This window comes from Heterodontus francisci, chromosome 2 (assembly GCF_036365525.1).
Source record: "Heterodontus francisci isolate sHetFra1 chromosome 2, sHetFra1.hap1, whole genome shotgun sequence".
Lineage (NCBI taxonomy): Eukaryota > Metazoa > Chordata > Chondrichthyes > Heterodontiformes > Heterodontidae > Heterodontus > Heterodontus francisci.
In genome coordinates, this window is record NC_090372.1 from 153,701,498 (window position 1) to 153,725,905 (window position 24,408).

Genomic DNA, 24,408 nt, shown 5'->3' on the forward strand with positions numbered 1-24,408 from the left:
GAATACATTTAAGGCTGGAATAGGCAGAGTTTTGGTCTCAGGGAATCGAGGGATGTGACGAGTGGGCAGGAAAGTGGAGTTAAATCCCAAGATCAGCCATGATCGTTTTGAATGGCGGAGCAGTCTTGATGGGCCATTTGGTCCACTCCTGCTCCTATTTCTTATGTTCTTGTGATTTATGTAACTCAACTAGTGACGATGATCATGAGCGTTGCCACCTAGTTACCTTTATCCAGCAGTTCTAAAGCACAGACATTAACTAATTGGAAAACATAACTGAGGGTCTGAAATTCCTGGACACCAAGGTAATGCAAATGTGGATGGGCCAGAAGTTGGGATAGGACCCAGTCTTGTGGTCTCCTCCCTTTTTTTTAATGTTACAAAATTCTGCCAAAAGTGAGGATTGGTGCACTTTGCCTCTATCCCCTGTCCTCACCCTATGCAATGCACTCAAAAGAACAAGGGGATCATCCATCAGAAACCCAATCAGTTCTGTTTTACCTGCCCCAACACTTAAGTATTTTTAAGTATACCTGGATGACACCATGTACAAACTTACCAGGGTCAGGTCCCGGTGAAGTGAAATTCATAACTTCAGATACGGCTTCTGTATGGCAGTCAATCATAATTGATTGGCACTGGAAAAGCAGCATCTAAGAACTTCTCATTTCCTTCCTCTGTTTTATGCTTTCCTTGACCAAATTGGCTGAGTGCCCATTGTAGCAAGAAGGTGCTACCAACCAATAACTGATCCCCTCCCACAGGAAACACTTCAATGCCAGAAATGGGATACTGTACTGTAGTGGTACTGAGCTAGCATCTGGACATTGAGAACTCAAACCATAGTATAACAAGTTATTTCAAAAGATTTTGTTTCTGTTTTGTGCTGCTTTGTCTCAAAGGAACCCTTTACTATTTCCAGATTCTGCTTTGCTCCTGCTGACCTTCCAGAACTGTGGGAATTGCCTCTATTCCTTATGTTTTTTTTTGTATTAATGCACCGTAATGATCTTGGTCAGCAAAGACTAAGATAATTTCATGGTTCTGCCCGTGCCAGCTACTTACTGAACAGTCACTGCACAATCATAGATATTTTTCATTATTCCTATTTGCTTTCCTTCACACTTCTAAAAGTGCAACCCTGAAAGGCAACTTATGCTGACATAATACAGCAGGAAGATGAAGGTCGCTAAAAATGTTTTCTCCTTTCCTTCACATACAGGGGAATGTCATTAAACTATCTGTTGGAGTTCAGGATTTTTTAAAGCATTAAGTAGAGAATGAATATTTCTGCACCAAAGTGCATTATTGCTATAACTGAGAAACCATAGCCACTATAGTAACTGAATCATAAAATCAACACACAAGGGGGTGATTCGGCCCATCACCCCTGTTCCGCCACTGAAAGACCGATCCATTTAGTCTTGATCTGCTATCCTCTTCCCTTTTAAAAGCTATTATGGATTTGGTTTCCAGTGATACTCCTTGTAGGGCGTTCCATGTAATAACAACCCTCTATTAAAATAACATTTCTTCTACCTTCTGCCATTGTTTTTGTTTGGTGATCTTAAATTTATGTATTCTAGCTGGCCACTCACCTACTAATGGAAATAGTTTTTCTGATGTGTTTTATTAAAATCTGGCACAATTCTGAATGCCTCTACTAGATGTACTCTTAAGCAACTTTATTGTAAGGGAAAGAGCCCTAATTTCTCTAGTCTCTGGTAAGAGTGAACAAGAAAAGATAGTTGTCTTTTTCTTTTGCTTTAAAGTTAATGAGCGAGGTGTTGAGGGTAAACCAGACTGATCAGATACAATTAAGTTTTTAATACAAAAGTTTCAGATTTGCCTAATTTATGTAAAACCCCATTTTATATTATTTCTCCTTGATTTAGACTCCGGTGGAATTTGAGTTACATTTTTAGATTTTAATTAATTCAGTAAATTTTAACAGTAATACAATTAGAAGAAAACCACAAGGGTGCCAAATATTTCTTTCTATTGATGTATATTCTTTATTTGAGGATATGGATTATTTTTTGCCAAAGTTCTTTAATCAATTCTTGTATTAACCAGTCTTGTAGTTTGCGATTTTTGGCTCTAACCTAGGAGGACTTTTGGGTACTTAATATCAAAATGTTAAATAAAGCTCACAAGGGACTAAACTCCATAGAGTATCCATGTGCTTGGATCATAGGTTAGATCTAGGCAAACTGGCTGCAGAAGTGGTGTTTGCTGCATTCCACATCAGGTCGAGACAATGGATGTTGTTTTGGGATCTGGAGGATACTGGCAGGGCCATACTTATTGACCATCCCTAATTACCCTGAAAATATAGTGGTGGGCCTTCTCTTTGAACTGCTACAGTCCTTGTGGTGATGGTACTCCCACAATGGTGTTAGATGGAGAATTCCTGGAACAAAGATATATAGTCCAAGTTAGGATGTGGTGTGACTTGGAAAAGGTGGAGATGATGGTATTCATATGACATTGCTGCTGTTATCCTGCTCAGTGGTAGAGGTTGCAGGGGAGGGTGGTGGTGTCGAAATAACGTTGGTGAGTTACTGCTGTACATGCTTAGATTGTATATACTTCAACCACAGTGTGCTAGTGGAGAGGATAAATAAATAATTCATGCCAATGTTCTAGCTAGTATTGAGCTTATAGAGTGTTGCAACTGCACCCCTCCAGGTAAGTGGTGAGTGTTCCAACACATTCCTGACTTGAGCCTTGTAGATGGTGGAGAGGCTTTGAGGGGTCAGGAAATTAGCCACTTTTTGCAGAGTACCCAGCCTCAGCCCTACTCTTGTAGCTATAGTGTTGATATGGAAACCTGCATTCTTCTTCTTCTTTTGGGCCTCCTTATCTCGAGAGACAATGGATACGCGCCTGGAGGTGGTCAGTGGTTTGTGAAGCAGCGCCTGGAGTAAACCCACTCGGTGGCACCCTCCTGGCCAATTCCTGGTTAGAAAGCATGGGAACTATCAGAGTTAGGATGCTGACTTTCTGTCTAGCTAGAAAGCAAATTGACAAAGGAACATTCAGTCAGACAATCTAGGAAGGCAATCTAAAAAGGTTATCTTATTTTAATCAGGGCTAATTACTTTGCGAATTCTATAGTTAGAAGAGTACTTTAGCTAGCTAACATGGACAGCATGGCATACTTTGTTTTCTATGTTACAGAATTGTGTTGAAGCTAGGTCTGTATTATAACATTTATTCTGTTCACTTGTTTTCTGTAAAATAAACCAACTCATTTGTTTGTATTTGTTTTGTTTTGGGTAAACTTGTCTACCTATCTGAAGATTGGAAAAGCACACTTGGTATGTGCAAGATTACAATGTCCAGTTCGTATATCAAGGGACTTTAGTGTTACAGATTCTTCATTTGCACTGTTTAATGACTGGTTTTTGAGCAGTAAATGTGAACTCTTGATTGTAAAAGACACCGGGTCAGTTCACAGGAGATGGCAGTGATGCTGAGCCTGATTATCTAGTGCAGACCCAAAATATGTAACCACTAGTTTGTCTCAGTTGCTCATCAAGAAATATTGATGATCGCAGCAAGATTCATGTCTTGCATGTTCCATCATGTTCTGTTATTTTCCAGAAGTAGATGCTTGCAATTAATACTGCATTGTCTTCCAACTTTCTGAAGTATGCAGCGTGCCCCACACTCTCTTGGGAAGAGAGAAAAATGGGGTATTGAGAATACTTTAATCACTAGAAAATTATCTTGAAAAAAGGGTTCTAATGAAAGGTCATTGACTGAAACGTTAACTCTGATTATTTTCTCCACAGATGCTGCCTGACCTGCTGAATATTTCCAGCATTTTCTGTCTTTATTTTGGAAAAAGTATGGTTGTTCTTCGATGCACTAGTGAAGTGTCAATCAAGCTTCTCTTTGAAACTAATATTATAGGGGTCATAGGATCTCCCTGAGATTTCCTGCGCACACCCATTAGGAAACATACAGGGGTTCCCTTTCACAGGGAAGCATCCTCTGCCATTTCCGTCACCTCCAGCGTGATGCCACTACCAAACTCATCTTCCCCTGTCAGCATTCTGAAGGATCGTTCCCTCCACGACACCCTAGTCCACTCCTCCATTACCCACAGCACCTTCACATGCAATCGCAGGAGGTGTAACACCTGCCCTTTTACCTCCTTTCTCCTCACTATCCAAGGCCCCAGACACTCCTTCCAGGTGGAGCGGTGATTTACTTGTACTTCTTTCAATTTAGTATACTGTATTCGCTGCTCACAATGTGGTCTCCTCTACATTGGGGAGGCCAAACGCACATTGGGTGACTGCTTTGCGGAACACCTCCGCTCAGTCTGAAAGCATAACTCCGAGCTTCCAGTTGCTTGCCATTTCAACACACCCCCTGCTCTCATGCCCACATATCTGTCCTGGACTTGCTGCAGAGAGAGTGAGGGGGGATCTCATAGAAACCTATAAAATTCTAAATGGACTTGACAGGGTAGATATAGGAAGGATGTTCCCGATGGTGGGGGAGTCCAGAACCAGGGGTCATACTCTAGGAATATGGGGTAAACCTTTCAGGACTGAGATGTGGAGAAATTTCTTCACCCAGAGAGTGGTGAGTCTGTGGAATTCGCTACCACAGAAAGCAGTTGAGGCCAAAACATTGTATGTTTTCAAGAAAGAGTTAGATATAGTTCTTGGGTCTAAAGGGATCAAAGGGTAGTATGGGGCGAAAGTGGGAACAGGCTACTGAGTTGGATGATCAGCCATGATCATAATGAATGGCGGAGCAAGCTCGAAGGACTGAATAGCCTACTGCTGCTCCTATTTTCTATGTTCCATTGTTCCAGGAACAGCATCTCATTTACCAATTAGGCACGCTACAGCCTGCCGGACTGAACATTGAGTTCAATAATTTCAGAGCATAACGGGGCCCCTTTTTTATTTTCAAAATGATTCCTGACAATGCAGCCGGCCACTGACGTCATCAGGCTGCGCCAAGGTGCGCACATGCGCAGATGGTCTCCTGCTCTCTGCGCGTGCGTTGCGTTCCGACTTGCCAGGACTGGTTAGTGCATGCGCCGATGACGTCATCGCATGACGTGTGCATCTCCGGGCAACGCGCCTGGTCGGCCTCTGCGCATGCACTTTACGCGGACAGCAATGCAACGCTAACGGGTGTTCACTCATGCGTCAAGCTCCGCTCCGCTCCCCCCCCTTGCTGCTCTCTCTGACCGCTCCGCTTCCCCCCCCCCCCACCCCTCCCCCCGCTGCTCTCTCCGGCCGCTCTGCTCCCCCCTCACTGCTCTCTCCGGCCGCTCTGCTCTTTTGGCCACTCCGTCCCCGGCCTGCTCGCTCGCCCCCTCCCTGGCCCGCTCCGCGCTCTCCCCCCGTTCCCGGCCTGCTTGACCCCGTCCCCGGCCCGCTCTCTCCCTCCCAATATGTGCTGCCATGTGTTTAGGTTAGGTTTCCTTTGTGTGATTATTTGAGCAGCACCATCTTTATTCCTGGCAGCTGCCTGAAGTCACTGACTGTGACATTTTAGTGGCACATGCTGCATTTGCACATGTGCCACTGCAGCGCCACCTAGTGGTAGTGTTGTCAGCGAACGCAGCCTTTTATTTTTTTATTTTATTTTAGTTTGTTACATCGTTTTTTTACTATGTTCCTACCCACTTTTTCATGTTTGTACTTTGGGCCAGGGCTGTTCATTTTTCTGGCAATTAACACCCTCTCTGCATTAACGCTTTGTCTTTCAGCACACCATTAACATAACGTTTGCCTTTGCTCCATGACCACCTGGTCAGTTATTCTGTGACCCTCTGTCCTATCAACACCTTGCCTTTTGTTATCTCTTGCCCCAACCCCGCTTTATTTACTTAAAACCTATTACATTTCTAACATTTTCCAGTTCTGATGAAGGGTCACTGACCTGAAACGTTAACTCTGCTTCTCTCTCCATAGATGCTGCTAGACCTGCTAAGTATTTTCAGCATATCTTATTTTTGTGTCTTTGCAGGGTCTGTTTAGGTGATGCCAAAGGGATTCATAAAATGTTAGCAAAATCTCAAAAGCAGTTCAAAGCCTGGACCCTTAATTGGTTTGGTTTGCACACCAAAATACCAGCTGCAGAGGAAGAAGGGACTCATGTGGCAAAAGGAAAGGCTCTGAGAGGCAGCTAAGTAGCAGCCATGAGCCAGAAATAAGTTGCCTTCTGCTGATGCCCACTGTAGTTCACTTGAGAGATGGATGCAGCCCCTCATTGATACTGTCCAGTGAGATTACATTCTGCAGAGTTCAGTCTATTCTATTATTTTAAAGTTGTATCAGATTGGATCTACTATGTGAGCTGTCATTTTAGCATTTCCCAGATATCATTCAATTTCTTGATCAATAGCGTGTCTCATATTATTTTCTCAGTGTATGAGCTCTACTTTGGGGCTTAGATTATTGATTCAACAACTTCTACTTGCATTTATATAGTGCCTTTAACATAAACATTCCAAGGAGGGGAGACAGTGGTGTAGTGGTAATGTCACTGAACTAGTAATCCAGAGGCCCAGGCTAAGGCCCTGGAGACACTGGTTCAAATTCCACCATGGCAGCTAGTGGAACTTAAATTCAATTAATTAATAGATAATCTGGAATTGAAAGCTGGTCTCAGTAACGGTGCCATGAAACTTATCATAGATTGTCGTATAAACCCATCTGGTTCACTAATGTCCTTTAGGGAAGGAAATCTTCCATCTTTACCTGGTCTGGCCTACATGTGACCCCAGACCCACAGCAATGTGATGAATTCCTAACTGCCCTTTGAAATGGCCTAGCAAGCCACTCAGTTGTCAAGGGCAATTAGGGATGGGCAACAAAAGCTAGCGATGTCCACCTCCCATGAAAGAAAAAAAGGTGCTTAATGAAAGCAATACCAATAAAACCATTTTTGACATAGCCAGAAAAGGAACTCTCTGGACAAATGACCAAATTCTTGGTCCATGATGTAGGTTTCAAGGAGCATCTTAAAAGAGGAGAGAGATGTGGAAAGGTCTAGGGAGGGAATTCCAAAGTTTAGGATCAAGGGCAGTGAAAGTAAGGCCACCAGTGGTGGAGCAATTAAAATCAGGGATGTGCAAGAGGCCAGAATTGGAGGAGCGCAGAGATCTCAAAGGCTTGTAGAGCTGGAGGAGGTTACAGAGATGGGGATGGGTGAAGCCTAGGAGGGACTTAAAAACAAAGATGAAGCTTTTAAAATTGAGGCGCTGTCGGACTGGGAGCCAGTCCATGTCAAGAACAGGATGGCTGAGTGAGACTTTGAACGAATTAAAATAAGGGCAGCAGAGTTTTCGATGAATACAAGTGGCCAGGAGAGCACTGGAATAATCAAGTCTAGGGGTAACGAAGGCATTGATGAAGGTTTCAGCAGCACATGAGTTGAGACAGAGTCTGAGTTGGGTGATGTTAGAGGTGAAAGTAGGCAGTCTTAATGATGGAGCAGATATATGGTCTGAAGCTCAACTCAGGGTTTAGATATTTAATCTGATGATCTGCTTAGCTTACATTCTTGTTCGTAGGTTGTGTAGACATTTAATCATGCAGAGCAGAAAATCTTAAATATACTTGATCCTAACCACTCACTGCCTATCACCATTGGTTCTTTTGCCATTCATTTCATATCAGTGTCCTGCAGTTTTCAACTCTTCCCCAATGAGAAGTTTCTCTATCTACGCTGTGTAGACCCTTCATGATTTTGAACAGCTCTATCAAATCTCCTCTCAATCGCCTCCTCTTTAAGGAGAACAACCCCATCTTCTCCAATCTACCCATGTAACTGAAGTCCCTCAACCCTGGAGCCATTCTCATAATTTTTTTCTGCACCCTCTCTAATGCCTTCACATCCTTCCTGAAGTGTGGTACCCAGAATTGGACACATTATTCCAGTTGAAGCTGAACCCATCTTTTATAGAGGCTCATCACAACTTCCTTATTTTTGTACTGTATGCCTCTTTATAAAACCCAGGATCCCGTATGCCTTTTTAATGCTTTCTCAACCTGCCATGCTACATTCAACAATTTGTGCACATATGGCCCCAGGTCTCTCTGTTCCTGCAACCCCTTTAGAATTGCGCTCTTTATATTGTCTCTCTCCTTGCTCTTCCTACCAAAATGTATCACTTCACACTTCTCGGCATTAAATTTCATTTGCTACGTGTCCACCTATTCAACAAGCCAGTCTGTGTCCTCTTGAAGTCTTATCAGTGTTCTCCTTGCAGTTCACAATACTTCCATTATACCAGAGCTGAGAGGTTATAATCAGGAAATAATAAACGAGCTGGGGTTCGTTTCTTTGGAAAAGACTGAGGGGTGATATGATAGAGATCTTTAAGAATGAGTTTAATTTGCTAAATAGAGAGATGTTGTTTCCACTTGCGCGTGAGACCAGAACTAGGGGCTTTAAATACAAGATAGTCTAATAAATCAGATAGGGAATTCAGGAGAAAGATATTTCCCCAGATAGTGGCTAGAATGTGGAACACACTACCATGAGGTGTAGTTGAGGCGAATAGCATTGATGCATTTAAGGGAAAGTTAGAAAAGTACCAGGGAGAAGGGAATAGATGGATATGTTGATGGGGTTAGATAAAAGATGGGTAGGAGTAGGTTCACATGACACAAACACCAGCATGGATCTATTGGGCTGAACAGCCTCTTTCTGTGCTGTGAATACTTTGCAATAATCACCTATTTAGTTTGGGTTTTGCCAGGACCACTCAGCTCCAGACCTCATTACAATCTTGGTCCAAACATGGACAAAGGAGCCAAAATCTAGAGGTGAGGTGAGAGTGATTGCTTTGGACATCAAGGCAGCATTTGACAGAATGTGGCATCAAGGAGCCCTAGTAAAGTTGAAGTCAATGGAAATCGGTGTTGGGGGCAGCTCTGCGCTGGCTGGAGTGATACCTAGCACAAAGGAAAATGGTTGTGGTTCTCTGAGGCCAATCGACTCAGTCCCAGGACATTGCTGCAGGAGTTCCTCACAGCAGTGTTCCAGGCCCAACCATCTTCAGATCAATGACCTCCCCTCCATCATCAAGTAAGAACGTATAAAATAGGATCTGGAGTAGGCCATTTGGCCCTGCCACTCAATAAGATTATGGCTGATTTTCTACTTCAATTCCAGCTTCTGCATTGTGCCCATATCCCTTTATTCCCTTGGTACCTAAAAATCTATTGGCTTATGTCTTTAATATGCTTGACGACCGAGCATCCACAGCTCTGTAGGGTAGAGAATTCAGAGAAATTTCTCCTCTTCTCTGTCCTAAATGGCTAACTCCTTACTCTGAGAGTGTGACACCATGTTCCGGATTCTGCAACCAGAGGAAACATTTTCTCAGCATCTACACTGTCAAACCCCTTAAGAATTTTATCACTCATTCTTCTAAACATAGTTAATGTTTCAGGTTGGTGACCTTTCATCAGAAGTTCTGAAAGGTCATTGACCTGAAACATTAACTGTCTTTTTCTCTCTCCACAGATGCTGCCAGACCTGCTGAATATTTCCAGTATTTTCTGTTGTTACCAGCAGAGACCTGCAAAACATTTGCGATCAAATTGGTATCTTTATTGCATCAGTACTTTACATACAGGATTTCTAGTTATTCTTTCACTAAAGACTTTAATAGAATCAAAACTTCACTCTGGAAAAAGCTTCATAAAGCTGTCTATTTGTAAAAACAGGCCTAGGAATATAAATACAAATTTTGTCAGGAATCTGGCCTTGTGACTTGTTTATGTTCATAGAATGTGAAAGTCTAATTGGGAACTGTTTTCTCCTGAGTTGAAAAGGCAGGTTTACATCTGATGGGCTCAGTATTATTTGAGGAATAAACACCATTTCCTTGAAATCTGCCTGTCATAATTTCAGCATTGATCATGGAAGAAAACAGCTTCCTAAATACCAATCTTGTTCCATGACAAAGTTCTTGTTTAGGAATCAAGTTTCATAGTAACATTGTAACTACTCCTTCCTTGAGTCTAAGTTTGTATAATGGCATGCCCATTGGAGTTAGACTGTGTAGAAACTCTGGAGGGTATAGACTGTTTCATCATCGTCTTATAGAATCAACACTGATGTATTCTTTTAATTCACCTGACAGTAAAAGCTTTTTCATTCAAATCTAGTGAACCTTTTTTTTTAGCACAGAATAGCTTTCAAATCATAAGTTGTATCAAATAATTGTCCCCACCATTTCACCACACTTAATTGTATCATCTCATCTCATCCATCCCATCCCTCACGAAACAATCTCTGCAGCCAGGATCACTTTGTTGTTGGACTAGCCTTAGCATCTGCTGTTTTTGTTCTCCACCAACGCCACAGCCATCCCCTCTAACCATTGGCGGCGGCACATGCGTCATATGCTTCAGTCCTCTGCACGTACCCCATGTGCCTCCATGTGTGCCACGCACCATCCACAAAATAAACTCACCAATAGACGCACCGCTTAAACTGATCAATCAAAACAGTCTGAGCAGAAAGAAACTGAGTATTATTTTTTATAGATTTCAGATATCCAGCATCTGCATTATTTTGCTTTTGTACTAGTCACTGAACCTTTATTGGACTCCCTCTAGGGCAAGTATGTATTTCCTTAGGTAGGGAGACCAAAACTGCACACACTACTCCAGGTGTAGCCTTACTAATGCCCTGTACAATTGTAGTAAGACTTCTTTATTTTCATTATACTCCAATCCCTTTGGAACAAAAGCTAAATATACCATTTGCCTTCCTAATTGCTTGCTGTACCTGCACTTAATTCTGAGATTCATGTACAAGGCCACCTAGGTCTCTCCAAATACCAACATTTCCCAGTCTCCATTCAAAAAAAAATACTACTTTTTTATTTTTCCTACCAAAGTGGATAACTTCACACCGTCCTATTGTATTCCGTCTGCCACGTTCTTATTCACTCATCCAATTTGGCTATATTCCTCTGTAGCCTTTTTGCATCCTACTCACCGCTTACTTTCCCACCTAACTTTGTATCATCAGCATCCGCATTACACCCTCATCTAAGTTATTAATATAGATTGTAAATAGCTGAGGCCCCGAATACCCTGCTAGTTACAGCCCGTCAACCTGAAAATGTCCCTTTTATTCCAACTGTTTTCTGTCCATTAACCAACCCTCAAACCATACTATATATTACCTCCAATCCCATATCCTAATTTTGTGTGGTAGGTTATCGAATGCTTTTTGAAAATCCAAATACACCTCATCCATCCTACTAATTGCATCCTCAAAAAAAAAAACTGGAAATATTTGCTGATGGTTGCACGGTGTTCAGTTCCATTCGTAACTCCTCGGATAATGAAGCACTCCGTGCCTGCGTGCAGCAAGACCTGGACAACATTCAGGCTTGGGCTGCTAAGTGGCAAATAATCGTTCCACACAAGTGCCAGACAATGACCATCTCCAACAAGAGACAATCTAACCATCTCCCCTTGCTGGATCCCCAACCTTCAACATCCTGGGGGGGGTCAACATTGACTAGACCAACCACATAAATACTGTTTCTACAAGAGCTGAGTATCCTGTGACTAGTAACTCACCACCTGACTCCCTCAAAGCTTTTCCATATCTAGAAGGCAGGAGTCTGATGGAATACTCCCCACTTGCCTGGGTGAGTGCAGATCCAACAACACTCAAGTAGCTTGACATCATCCAGGCCAAAGCAGCCTGCTTGATCGGCACCCCATCCACCACCTTCAACATTCACTCCTTCCATCGCTGCCACACCGTGGCTGCAATATGTACCATCTACAAGATGCAATGGAGTAATTCATCAAGGTTCCTTCGACAGCACCTTCCAAACCCGTGACCTCTACCATCTAGAGGGGCAAGGGCATCAGACATGTGGGAACATTATCACCTGCAAGTTCCCCTCCAAGTCACACACCATTTTGACTTGGAAATGCATCACCATTCCTTCATTGTTGCTAGGTCAAAATCCTGGAAAGCTCTACCTAACAGCACTGTTGCTAAAACTACACCACACACACTGCAATGGGTGAAGATGGCTCACCACTAACTTCTCGAGGACGACTGGGGATAGGCAACAAATAAAAGCAAAATACTGCGGATGCTGGAAATCTGAAATAAAAATAAGAAATGCTGGAACTACTCAGCAGGGCTGGCAGCATCTGTGGAAAGAGAAGCAGAGTTAACGTTTCGGGTCAGTGACCCTTCTTCGGGCTGGGCCTAGCCAGTGAAGCCCACATCCCATAACAAATAAAAAGAAATACTGTAATGCCCCCACTATTCAGTAGTCTGCTAATATTGCCAGTGCTGTTCAGGCTAACAAATGAAGAACAGTCAAGTTGAGCAACCTGATGCCTCGCAGTCCCTGGGAGACCATTCTCAGTAATGTTGCTTTTCAAAAGAGGATGGGAGAAAATAGGTAGAGGAATATTAAATAAGTTGCATTGGAAAGGGATTTCTATAACAATCTAATACTTTCTGTAGCATTCTATTGGAATTTTTTCCAACACGTTACTTTCTTTGAAGGTAATCCCTCCTGTCTCTGTCTAGTTCCAGGAAGATATTAAATTACTTTTCAGTTCGTATTAAATTGCAAAACATTTTATTAAATTTTCACATTCAAATCAATAAGATACAGTATAGGTTGGGATAGTTTAATCCTCCCTTATCCATGAGTTTGCTCTGTTTCTTTTGAAACTCATCTGTCTAAAAATCTGTTATATTCAGCCACTTTATTGGGCTTCACAAATAATTTTAGAACAAAAAGCAATTGTCGGGCAGTATCTGGAGAGAGGACGGTAGGGTTAACCGTTCAGCTGAACGACCTATTGTCAGAACTGAAATTTCTTCATGGGTATAGCCTCACCTTCCTAACACCATTCTGGTTCATCATTACCCTTTCCATGGCTCTTAATTTCCTGTCTCATAACTTCCTTGAGATCTATATCTCATTAAATCTCTCGCAGATCAAAGGATTTAACCTGGAATTTGATCAGAATAAAATTCTATTGCAAATCCATTCACACCTCAATTTTCCCTGAAGCTGTCGAGATAATACTGTTCACATGCTCTTATTGCGAGCAAAGCTATACCTCTGGGAATCAAACAGTGTAGTTAGTTTTGAACTCTCAAAGTTGCTTCAAGGTCATCTTCCCTGATTAGTGCAGAGATTCATAAAATGGTCAAAACTCATTAAAAATATGTTTCTTAGTCGGGGAGCTGTTTAATGAATGGCCATGAAACATATAAGAATTCCAAGTCTATCAGTCTCTGTTGATGAAATTATCACTAGTTTGTTGTGATACTGAGATGTGTTTGACTGACAGACCAAGTCTTTTGTTCGCTGGGTATTCTGGTTAATGTTAATGAAGAGCTAGTGTGGCAGTCCCATCATGTTAAAATAATTAATTATTTATCATATTAGCATATCTCAAACAATAATGATGATGCTAAGTCATGGTGTATGTTCAGAATCTGGTTCTAATCTGACCCAGAGCAAAATGGAATGTGACTCCATGAAGGAAAGAATTGCATTGTAGTGTCCTCTGAGCTTGGGTCAGCCTGACTGCAGATGTACAACGTAACTTAACATTACGCCAATGCCACAATCATATTGTAGACACAGCATTAAACATTGCTTCGTACTGTTTTGCAGTTCTACACCATCTCTGAATGTTCTTGTGATCATTTTAGTTAAAATAATTTCATGACTGGTTTATGCTGCATAGTTTGCATCAAAACAAAATTGCAGACATTTTATTTTGCATTCGTACATATATTTGCATCCCTGCATGCAGCGTGTACATTTGAAGGGTTTTTAACCTGATCTAACTTAGATTAATTCTAATTTTTGGATTAATACTAGTTTTGAGCTTGCTCAATTGAGCAACTTCCTTTTTAACAAACTCTCGAGCTCTCCCAAGCTGTTGTCTCCCCACATACCATTTCCTCTTAGAGGCATAACACATTACATTCCGGACTACTGTCTTAGCTTCAAGGTCGGAGACATTTCTGGAAATGTTATTTAACAATACTTCCCGTTCCTTACTGAGGAATATTAGAAATCTATCTTGTCATAGTATTTATCATACTTGTACTTTGGTTTCCATTCATAAGTCCAGAGATTTTCATTTGAACATGCTGTAAGATTAAAATATTTCCACCTAAAGCTGTCACTACATCATGAACTCAAACTGTAATGAAACAGATGTAAGAAGAGAGGACAGATAGAAGCCCTCTTCTTGTTCACTTTTGTTTATTCGTTCGGGGGACTGTGGGCGTCACTGGCTAGACAAGCATTTATTGCCTAACCCTAATTGCCCTCGAGAAGGTGGTGGTGAGCTGCAGTCCTTGGGGTGTAGGTACACCGACAGTGCTGTTAGGAAGGGGGTTCCAGGATTTTGAGCCAGCGACAGTGAGGGACTGGGGATATAGTTTCAAGTTAGGATGGTGTGTGGCTTGGAGTGGAACTTGCAGGTGGTGGTGTTCCCATGCATGTGCTGCCCTTGTCCTTTTAGGTGGTAGATGTCACAGGTTTGGAAGGTGCTGTCGAAGGAGCCTTGGTGATTTGCTGCAGTGCATCTTGTAGATGGTACACACTGCTGCCACTGTGCGTTGGTGGTGGAGGGGGTTAATGTTTGTGGATGGGGTGCCAATCAAGTGGGCTGCTTTGTTCTGGATGGTGTCAAGCTTCTTTGAGTGTTGTTGGAACTGCACCCATCTGGCAAGTGGTGAGTATTTCATCACACTCCTGACTTGTGCCTTGTAGATGGTGGACAGGCATTGGAGTGACAGGAGATAAGTTACTCACTGCAGAATTCCCAGCCTCTGACCTGTTCTTGTAGCTACAGCATTTATGTGGCTGGTCCAGTTCAGTTTCTGGTCAATGGTGACCACCCCCCCCCCCCACCCAGGATGTTGATGGTGGGGGATTCAGCGATGGTAATGCTATTGAACATCAAGGAGAGATGGTTAGATTCTCTCTTGTTTGAGATGGTCATTGCCCGGCACTTGTGTGGCGCGAATGTTAGTTGCCACTTATCAACCCAAGCCTAGATGTTGTCCTGGTCTTGCTGCATATGAACATGGGCTGCTTCAGAAGCTGAGGAGTCTTGAATGGTGCTGAACATTGTGCAATCATCAGCGAACATCCTTATGATGAAGGGAAGGTCATTGTTGAAGCAGCTGAAGATAGTTGTGCCAAGGACACTACCCTGAGGAACTGCTACAGTGATGTCCTGGGATTGACCTCCAACAATCACAACCATGTTCCTTTGTACTAGGTATGACTCCTATTAGCGAAGAGTTTTTCCCCCTGATTCCCATTGACTCCAGTTTCGCTAGGGCTTCTTGGTGCATTAAGCAACTAGAGTCAAGATTTTTTATTTTCACCAATTGATCAAGTTACCCTGAATTGTGAGCCTTGGCTTCTTTGGGTTTTTTTAAGGAACATTCGCTATGGTTCCTCAGGGTGATGACAGCAGTCATCTTAATGGTTCCAGATACAAAATTATGTTGTCAATGTTGATTCACCTGCCTCCTTAGATAAAATTAGAAATAGATTGCTGCTGCAAACCTTACATTATATCCTCAGAATAGGATGTATGCTTTCAGGGACCTAAAAACAAATTTAGTGGACATAGTCACGTGTTACTTTGTACATGAACCAGGCTCTCGTTTTGAGTAGTGTTTATTCTGTTCCTCCATTGTAGTGTTTACACTTTTTTAATGTACGGTATTTTTTTTTAAAGTTCTGTCTTAGTTGCTGCACATCAATGTTGATAGAAGAAATGAGTTTGCTGTTGGAGGGTATAGATGGACAGAGGAAGTAGTAAATTACATGCTTTTTACCACAGAAAAGTGCTGTTTATACTAAACTAAGCTATATTGTATGAGGATGTTGATATTGAGAAAAATCCAATAAAACTATCTTTTTTTCAAGACTAATATTACTTAATGAGTACTTTGCAGCAGTGTTCACTAAGGAAGTGGAATCTAACAAAATATCGATAGAAGCAAAGGATTAGGGTAAAAATTGAGAGGGTGTAGGTACTGAAACGTCTGCTGTGCTTAGGGTAGATAAGTCATTTGGTCTGGATGACTTGCATCCCAGGTTGCTAAAGGAAGTGGGGATGGAGACAGCGGAAGGGCTCGCCATAATCTTCCAGTCTTCCCTGGATACGGGAGAGGTGCCAGAGGATTGGAGAGTGGCAAATGTGACACCCTTATTCAAGAAAGGGTGTAAGGACAGTCCTAGCAACTACAGGCCAGTTAGTTTAACATCAGTGGTGGGTAAGGTTTTAGAAACAATAGTCGGGGGAAAAATCAATCCACACTCGGAGGTTTGAGTTAATTAAGGATGGCCAGCACAGATTTGTAAAAGGCAGATTGTGCTTGACTAATCTAATTGAATTTTTTGATGAAGTAGCAGAGAAGTTTGATGTACGGAATGCAGTGGATGTTATTTATATGGATTTTAAGAAAGCGTTTGATTAGGTACCACATAAAATGCTGGTTACCAAAATTGAGGCTCATGGAATAGGAGGGTCAGTACCCAATTGGATAAAAAAAATTGGCTTAAGGACAGAAAACAGCAAGTCGTGGTAAATGGTTGTTTTTCAGATTGGAGGATGGTACACTCTGGTGTTTCCCCAAGGGTCACTGCTTTTTTTACTTTATCTAAATGACTTGGATCTTGGAATACAGAGTAGAATCTCAAAATTTGCCGATGACACCAAACTTGGAGGTGTGGCAAACAGTGAGGATAATATGAACCGCCTGCAACAGGACATAGATAGGCGAGCGGAGTGGGTAGAGAGATGCCAGATGGAATTTAATACTGTGCCATAAATGACTCAATCTCTCTAAATTCAGTGTGAACCTGAATACAATGAGTACATCTGAGATTGTGCCAGATGGAATTTAATACTGTGCCATAAATGACTCCGTCTCTCTAAATTCAGTGTGAACCTGAATACAATGAGTACATCTGAGATTGACAAATGGGAGCACAGAGTGGAGATGACATGGACTGAGTGCAACCAGGAACAAGAGCTAACTTGGGAATTTGGTGCAGCTGGGAATTCGGTGCAAAGGGGGAAAAGTTTGCCGCTTTTTACACTATTTTTGTCTGCTCCAGTAGCTGGTGAGTGTTCAAAGGCCTTAATTAGGTGAACAGGTAGGTGATTTAGAGATACAGCACTGAAACAAGCCCTTCGGCCCACCGAGTCTGTGCCGACCATTAACCACCCATTTATACTAATCCCATATTCCTACCACATCCTCACCTGTCTCGATATTCCCCTACCACCTACCTATACTAGGGGCAATTTATAATGGCCAATTTACCTATCAACCTGCAAGTCTTTTGGCTGTGGGAGGAAACCGGAGCACCCGGAGGAAACCCACGCAGACACAGGGAGAACTTGCAAACTCCACACAGGCAGTACCCAGAATTGAACCCGGGTCGCTGGAGCTGTGAGGCTGCGGTGCTAACCACTGCGCCACTGTGCCGCCCCGCGGTGATTGGTGAGTTGAAGATTTTATCCCTAAATGGGGCAGTAGTTTAAACTGGTACTGGAGAAATATAAGTATTGCATTAAATTTATAGCTTAACTAGTTAAACTACTTAATATAACTACAGATAACCGTTGAGTGATATTTATAAACTTGAAACCTAATTAGTTAAATAAAACACAATAAAGATGTCAGGGCATATGATTTGTGCAGCTGGGGCATATGATTTGCGCAGCTGTAGCATCTGGGAACTGGTGGACACCAATGTGATCCACAGCAACCACGTCTGCAGTGGAGATTAGGAATAGCAAGGGTCAGAAAACGCTGGTGGGAGTAGTTTATAGGCCCCCTAACAGTAGTTATATGTTGGACAGAGCATTAAACAAGAAATTATTGGAGCTTGTGACAAAGGCAGTGTAAGAGTTGTGGGGGACTTTAATCTTCAGCTTGGCAAATGTGGTTTGGAAGATGAATTTGTGACAGTTTCTTGGAGCAATATGTTGTGGAACCAACTAGGGATAAAGCTATTTTCGATCTAGTATTGTGCAATGAGGCAGAGTTAATTAGCAATGTCATCGTAAAAGATCCACTGGCAAGTAGTGATCATAATATAATTCCACATTTAAGTTTGAAAATGACATACTCCAAACACAAACAAGAATCTTAAAGCCAATTACGTAAGTATGAGGGGAAAGCTGGATAAGGTTGATTGGGTAAGTAGACTAAAAGGTGTGGTAGTAAATAAACAGTGGGAAACATTTAAAGAAACAATTTGTTCAACAAAAATATATTCCATTGAAAAACAAAAACTCGGTGAGAAAGATCCATCTGTGGCTTACTAAGAAGGTTAAGGAAAGTAGTAGATTAAGAGACTTATAATGTTACAAAGAGCAGTAGTAAGTCTGAGGATTGGGAGTGTTTTAGAAACTAGCAAAGGGCCATCCAAAAAGTTGATGAGGGGGAAAAAAACAATGAGTAAACTAGCCAGGAATATAAAAACAGATGGTAAGAGCTTTTGCAAGTATATAAAGAGGAAGAGAATAGCTAAAGTAAACATTAGTCCCTTAGAAGCAGAGAATGAGAAATTATCATGGGGAATGAGGAAAAAGCAGAGATATTGAACAAATATTTTGTCTGTCTTCACAGTAGAAGACACAAGTTACATGTCAGAAATAGAGGGTAACCAAGGGACTAATAAGAGTGACGAAATTGAGGTAATTACTATCAGCAGAGAAAAAGTACTGGAGAAACTCAAGGGACTAAAATCTGACAAATCCCTGGGACCTGATGGGGCTACATCCTAGGGTTCTAAAAGGGATAGCTGCAGAGATAGCAGATGTGCTGGCTATGATTTTCCAAACTTTCCTAGATTTGAAGAAGTGACAAAGTTGATTGATGAGGGAAGGGCTGTAGATGTCATATACATGGACTTCAGTAAGGCATTTGATAAGGTTCCCCATGGTAGGTTGGTGGAGAAAGTGAAGTCGCATGGGGTCCAGGGTGTACTAGCTAGATGGATAAAGAACTGGCTGGGCAACAGGAGACAGAGAGTAGTAGTGGAAGGGAGTTTCTCAAAATGGAGACGTGTGACCAGTGGTGTTCCACAGGGATCCGTGCTGGGACCACTGTTGTTTGTGATATACATTAATGATTTGGAGGAAAATATAGGTGGTCTGATCAGCAAGTTTGCAGACGACACTAAGATTGATGGAGTAGCAGATAGTGAAGGGGACTGTCAGAGAATACAGCAGAAGATAGATAGATTGGAGAGTTGGGCAGAGAAATGGCAGATGGAGTTCAATCAGGGCAAATGCGAGGTGATGCATTTTGGAAGATCCAATTCAAGAGTGAACTATTCAGTAAGTGGAAACGTCCTGGGGAAAATTGATGCACAAAGAGATTTGGGTGTTCAGGTCCATTGTTCCCTGAAGGTGGCAACGCAGGTCAATAGAGTGGTCAAGAAGGCATACGGCATGCTTTCCTTCATCGGACGGGGTATTGAGTACAAGAGTTGGCCGGTCATGTTACAGTTGTATAAGACTTTGGTTCGGCCACATTTGGAATACTGCGTGCAGTTCTGGTCGCCACATTACCAAAAGGATGTGGATGCTTTGGAGAGGGTGCAGAGGAGGTTCACCAGGATGTTGCCTGGTATGGAGGGCGCTAGCTATGAAGAGAGGTTGAGTAGATTAGGATTATTTTCATTAGAAAGACGGAGGTTGAGGGGGGACCTGATTGAGGTGTACAAAATCATGAGAGGTATAGACAGGGTGGATAGCAAGAAGCTTTTTCCCAGAGTGGGGGATTCAACTACTAGGGGTCACGAGTTCAAAGTGAGAGGGGAAAAGCTTAGGGGGGATATGCGTGAAAAGTTTAGGGGGGATATGCGTGGAAAGTTCTTTACGCAGAGGGTGGTGGGTGCCTGGAACGCGTTGCCAGCGGAGGTGGTAGATGCGGGCACGATAGCGTATTTTAAGATGTATCTAGACAGATACATGAATGGGCAGGAAGCTAAGAGATACAGACCCTTAGAAAATAGGCGACAGGTTTAGATAGAAGATCTGGATCGGCGCAGGCCTGGAGGGCCTTTGTTCTGGGAATGATCCCAGCATATTGGAAGTTAGCAAATGTAACACTGCTATTCAAGAAAGGAGGGAGAGAGAAAACAGGGAACTAGAGGCCAGTATAATACACTTAGAAAAGCAGTATGATTAGAACAAGACAAAATGATTTTAGGAAAGGGAAATCCTGTTTTGACAAATTTGAGATGTTTTTGAGGATGTAACTAGTAGGGTAGATAAAGGGGAACCAGTAGATGTAGTAGACTTGCATTTCCAAAAGGCATTTGATAAGGTGACACATAAAAGATTAATACAAAAGATAAAGGTTCATGGCGTTGGGGGTGATCTATTAGCATGGTTAGAGGATTAGTTAATGGACAGGAAGCAGAGAGTATGGATAAATGGGGCATTTTCAAGTTGGCAGGCTGTGACTAATAGAGTGCTGCAAGGATCAGTACTGGGGCCTCAGCTATTTACAATCTAATGACTTAAGACAAAGAGACAGAGTAATTTATCTAAGTTTGCTGACGATACAAAGCTAGGTGGGAATGCAAGCTGTGAGGAGGATACAGACTGGTGAATTGAGTGGGCAACAAGGTGGCAGATGGAGTATAACATTGGGAAGTATGAAGTTATTCACTTTGGTTGTAAAAATAGAAAAGCAGAATATTTTTTAAAAGGCATGAAACTTGAAAATGTTGACGTTCAGAGAGACTTGGGTGTACTCATACAAGGAACACAAAAAGCTAGCATGCAGGTATAGCAAGCAATTAGGAAATCAAATGGCATGTTGGCCTTTATTGCAAGAGGATTGGATTGCAAGAATAAAGAAGTATTGCTACAATTGTACAGGGCTTTGGTGAGACCACATCTGGAATACTGTGTGCAATTTTAGTCTCCTTATTTAAGGAAGGATATACTTGCCTTGGAGGCAATACAGCAACGGTTCACTAGATTGGTCCCTGGGATGAGAGGGTTGTCCTATGATAGGCTGAGTAAATTGGGTCTATATTCTCTGGAATTTAGAAGGAGAGGTGATCTCACTGAAACATTCAAGATTATGAAGGGACTTGACAGGATAGATAATGCTGTTTCCCCTGGCTGGGGAATCTAGAACAAGGGGGCACAGTTTCAGGATAACGGACTGATAATTTAGGACTGTGTTATGATCGAGGTGGGAGGAGAGCACTGTTTATTCTAGTTCCACTTCTCCACCGATCATAACATATATTTAATTTTTTTCCCACTTGCCAATATGGTCAATCATAGACTATTTTTATCCCAGAATAAAACATACCAACCAGGGTTTCTAATAAACAACATATTATCAGTTTATTATAAAACAAGACTTAACCAGTAATGAACCAAAGCATAAACACATAGATTGAAGTATAACAATTCTCTTTTTGCCTTAGCCCCTCACATTCTCACACACATGCATGCATGCATACATACATACATCGGTTAACCAGAAAAATAAAAGGAAATTTTCCTTTAGAGCTGTTACAAAAAAAAGAAATAAAACCTCTTCGACTGAATACTTGCTCCTTCTTGAAGGAAAAAGAGAAGATATGGAAAGATGTCCTTTGTTTTGGTCTGGCGTCCCAAATGCGTGTAGACGGCTATCACTGGGATCTTCCTAGGACAGTTCTTTACAGGCAATGTTGAAGATCAGTTTGGGTAGGCTTTCCAAAAAATGCAGCTACAGAGGCTTCAGATAGGCCTGACAGCAGAAATATGGCAACAGGGGTTTCAGTTCCCACACATTCGATACATAGGGTTTCTTCAAATACAGGAGGAAAGAGGAGATTGACACACTGGTGTCATGACCAGGTGATAAAGGTGTCTAGGGTTCCCTTTCAGTCTTCACCTGTTCTTACTGTAACAGGGTTTAATTTTAAACACTCCGTGTTTTTAGCTTTCCCTTGGTGAATCTTTGTTCACTAACTTCCAATTACAAGTTAAGGAAACCAGCACAAACAGGTTTTCTTGGGTTTATAGAAGAAAGGTTGACATTTATTAAACTTAAACTGTAATTCAGTTAACGCCTTTGGATACACAACGCGTCCATGCTAGCATGCATACGCAATACACACGTGCAGATAGAGACAGAACAGAGCAGAAGGAATAAAGTGGAAAAGTTTGAGGCAATCTCTGAAGAGGGTTTTTGTTACAGATCTTCAAGCTCACTGTAGAGTCCTTGATTGAAGGTAGATCTTGCTTTTCGTTGGGGCCCAGTTTTCTTCTTAAACCTTGTTTGCTGTAGGAGAATTTTCCCTTGGGGTTCATGTGTCTTTAGTGGATTTGGAGTTCTGTGAGAGAAAGATGGGAGCAGACAGGAGAGGCTGTGGGGCGCCAGCCAGGAGAGGTCTTTTCAGTCGAGGAGCATACAGACACTGAGTTTTTAAAAAAACTCTGTGGCTAATTCAAAAAACCTGATCCAGCCAGTTAAGCAGTTTATGGATTATATCACCTTAATAGTCTCTGGAATGCTCCTCTTTCACACAATGCCTGGTGATCAAAGTCCATTTTAGGATAAGGGAAGTAACCTCTCTTGTCCCTATTGGTATGCAAATGTCCTCCATCCAAGTCTGGAAGCCCTTGTAACAGGCCTTCTCTTCCCAGCAACAGTTTGAAATTTAATGTCCATATGGCAAAATGAATATGCCTCATTCTTGGCAGGTGGGGGCCCAGCATGACACTGGATATGCAGGATTTCTTACCTGAGCAGATCCTTCAAAATTGGTGCCCAGTTATCATTGATAATCTGCTCATTCTTGAAATTACTAATATGCTGTTAAAATTGCAGACAGATTGATATCTAATCTGTTTTTCTTGCTGCTTCAAATCATAAAGTATCTCTCATCTTCCTTTCCCATTTGTAGGTCATAAGCCAGTCTTAACAGATGTACAAGCAGAACTGGACAGAATTGCACGTAAACCAGAAGCTGTGTCTCCAACCCATACATCCATAGCAGAAGACAAAGCATCCTGAAGAAAAGCTTAACTGATGCTTAATACAATACCCTGTGTTAATTGGCTTTGCCTCTCCCTTTTCCTTCAGAACTTGTACTGAGGATCAACGGCTGTTTTTGAAGTATACTGGACTACCACATTTTGAGTCTTCAATAAGTTGTTCAATGTATGTAAGGAAACTATCGAGAGGGAAATACAGTGCTGCAAAAATGATTCTGGTAATGTGTTTTCTGAGAGGAAAAATAATGAGAAGAGCTTAATTATTGGGACTTTGCATCTTTGTTCAAATAATGCTAATTTGCAGCCAGTGTAGGTGAGTTATCTGTATTTCCCAGGTGTTCGTTTGGGAAATGTCATATACTGATGGTAAATATGGTGCCTGACACAAAGTATCTAAACATATATTGCTGGCCAGAGGCATAGCAGGAATCCAGGCTACAAAAATGTCAGAAACTTGCATCCTGAAAATACTGCCTCAAAGATGAATTCTTGATGGCCAAATTCAAAAGTGTGCAGAACTGAAGTACTCTTACAACAGTCATTAAAATGCTGAACAAAATGGCGAAATGCCTAATTTTGTATAGTAACATGTTATTTGTAAATTGCAATGTTAAAAAAAGGAAGGGGGCAAAGGTCAGTCGCCCAAGGACTGTACATTACTTCAACTTGAATTCCCCGTCCTTTGTTCCAGTTGTTAGTATAGTACTTACATAACTCAACCCCATCTGGTTTCTGTATTGTGCTGTTTCTAATTACAGAAAGATGTCAGGATTGTAATCCTTCAATAAAGTTGTATTTATTCTCTGCAACAGATCTAAAACATGTTGGTCCTTTTTTAGAACATGCATATCAACTGTAATTCACTAAGTGTTTGTCTATACACTAACTTCAGCCTTCCTCTTTCATTGTCTTTCTCTGCCTCCAGAAAGGATACTTGGATGGCCTCCAAACAAAAAAAATTCAGACATTTTTCTCATCTTTAGTAGTATTTAGGTTTAAAATTTTCTCCTGTTAAAAATATTGTTAACTGTTGAAGTCACAAATAGCAGGGCCAAAGTTTGAATAACTGTTTCCAATAGTGAAGACAGAAGAACTTTGAGAATTATGTACACACTACTTCAAATAATTGTATACCTATTTCAAATGTGTGTGTGTGTGTGCACTGCACCACATAAGTGTTATCTTATTTGACTTTGGTGATATATAACATTTGATGGTAAATGCACTGCTTTTGTATGGAAATGAGCCATACAGACCATCTATATCCTAATTTTAATAGTTTTCTACTGTGATTCGATCATGAATGATACAGCACAGAAGGAATCCATTCAGC

At 41.7% G+C, this 24,408-nt stretch overlaps 1 protein-coding gene across 3 annotated transcripts in view; it reads left to right on the top strand.

The window, feature by feature from the left end:
• dync1li1 (dynein, cytoplasmic 1, light intermediate chain 1) overlaps positions 1–23,884 on the top strand; it is an 84,288-nt gene extending 60,404 nt beyond the window's left edge. For 2 of the 3 annotated variants that reach the window (XM_068012097.1, XM_068012116.1), the window contains exon 13: positions 22,985–23,884. In XM_068012097.1, coding sequence (XP_067868198.1) covers positions 22,985–23,094 — 110 coding nt within the window. In that variant the 3' untranslated portion in view covers positions 23,095–23,884. The remainder of the gene's footprint in view (positions 1–22,984) is intronic. The other variant, XM_068012106.1, reaches the window with a different exon arrangement.
• The last annotated feature ends 524 nt before the right edge of the window (positions 23,885–24,408 follow it).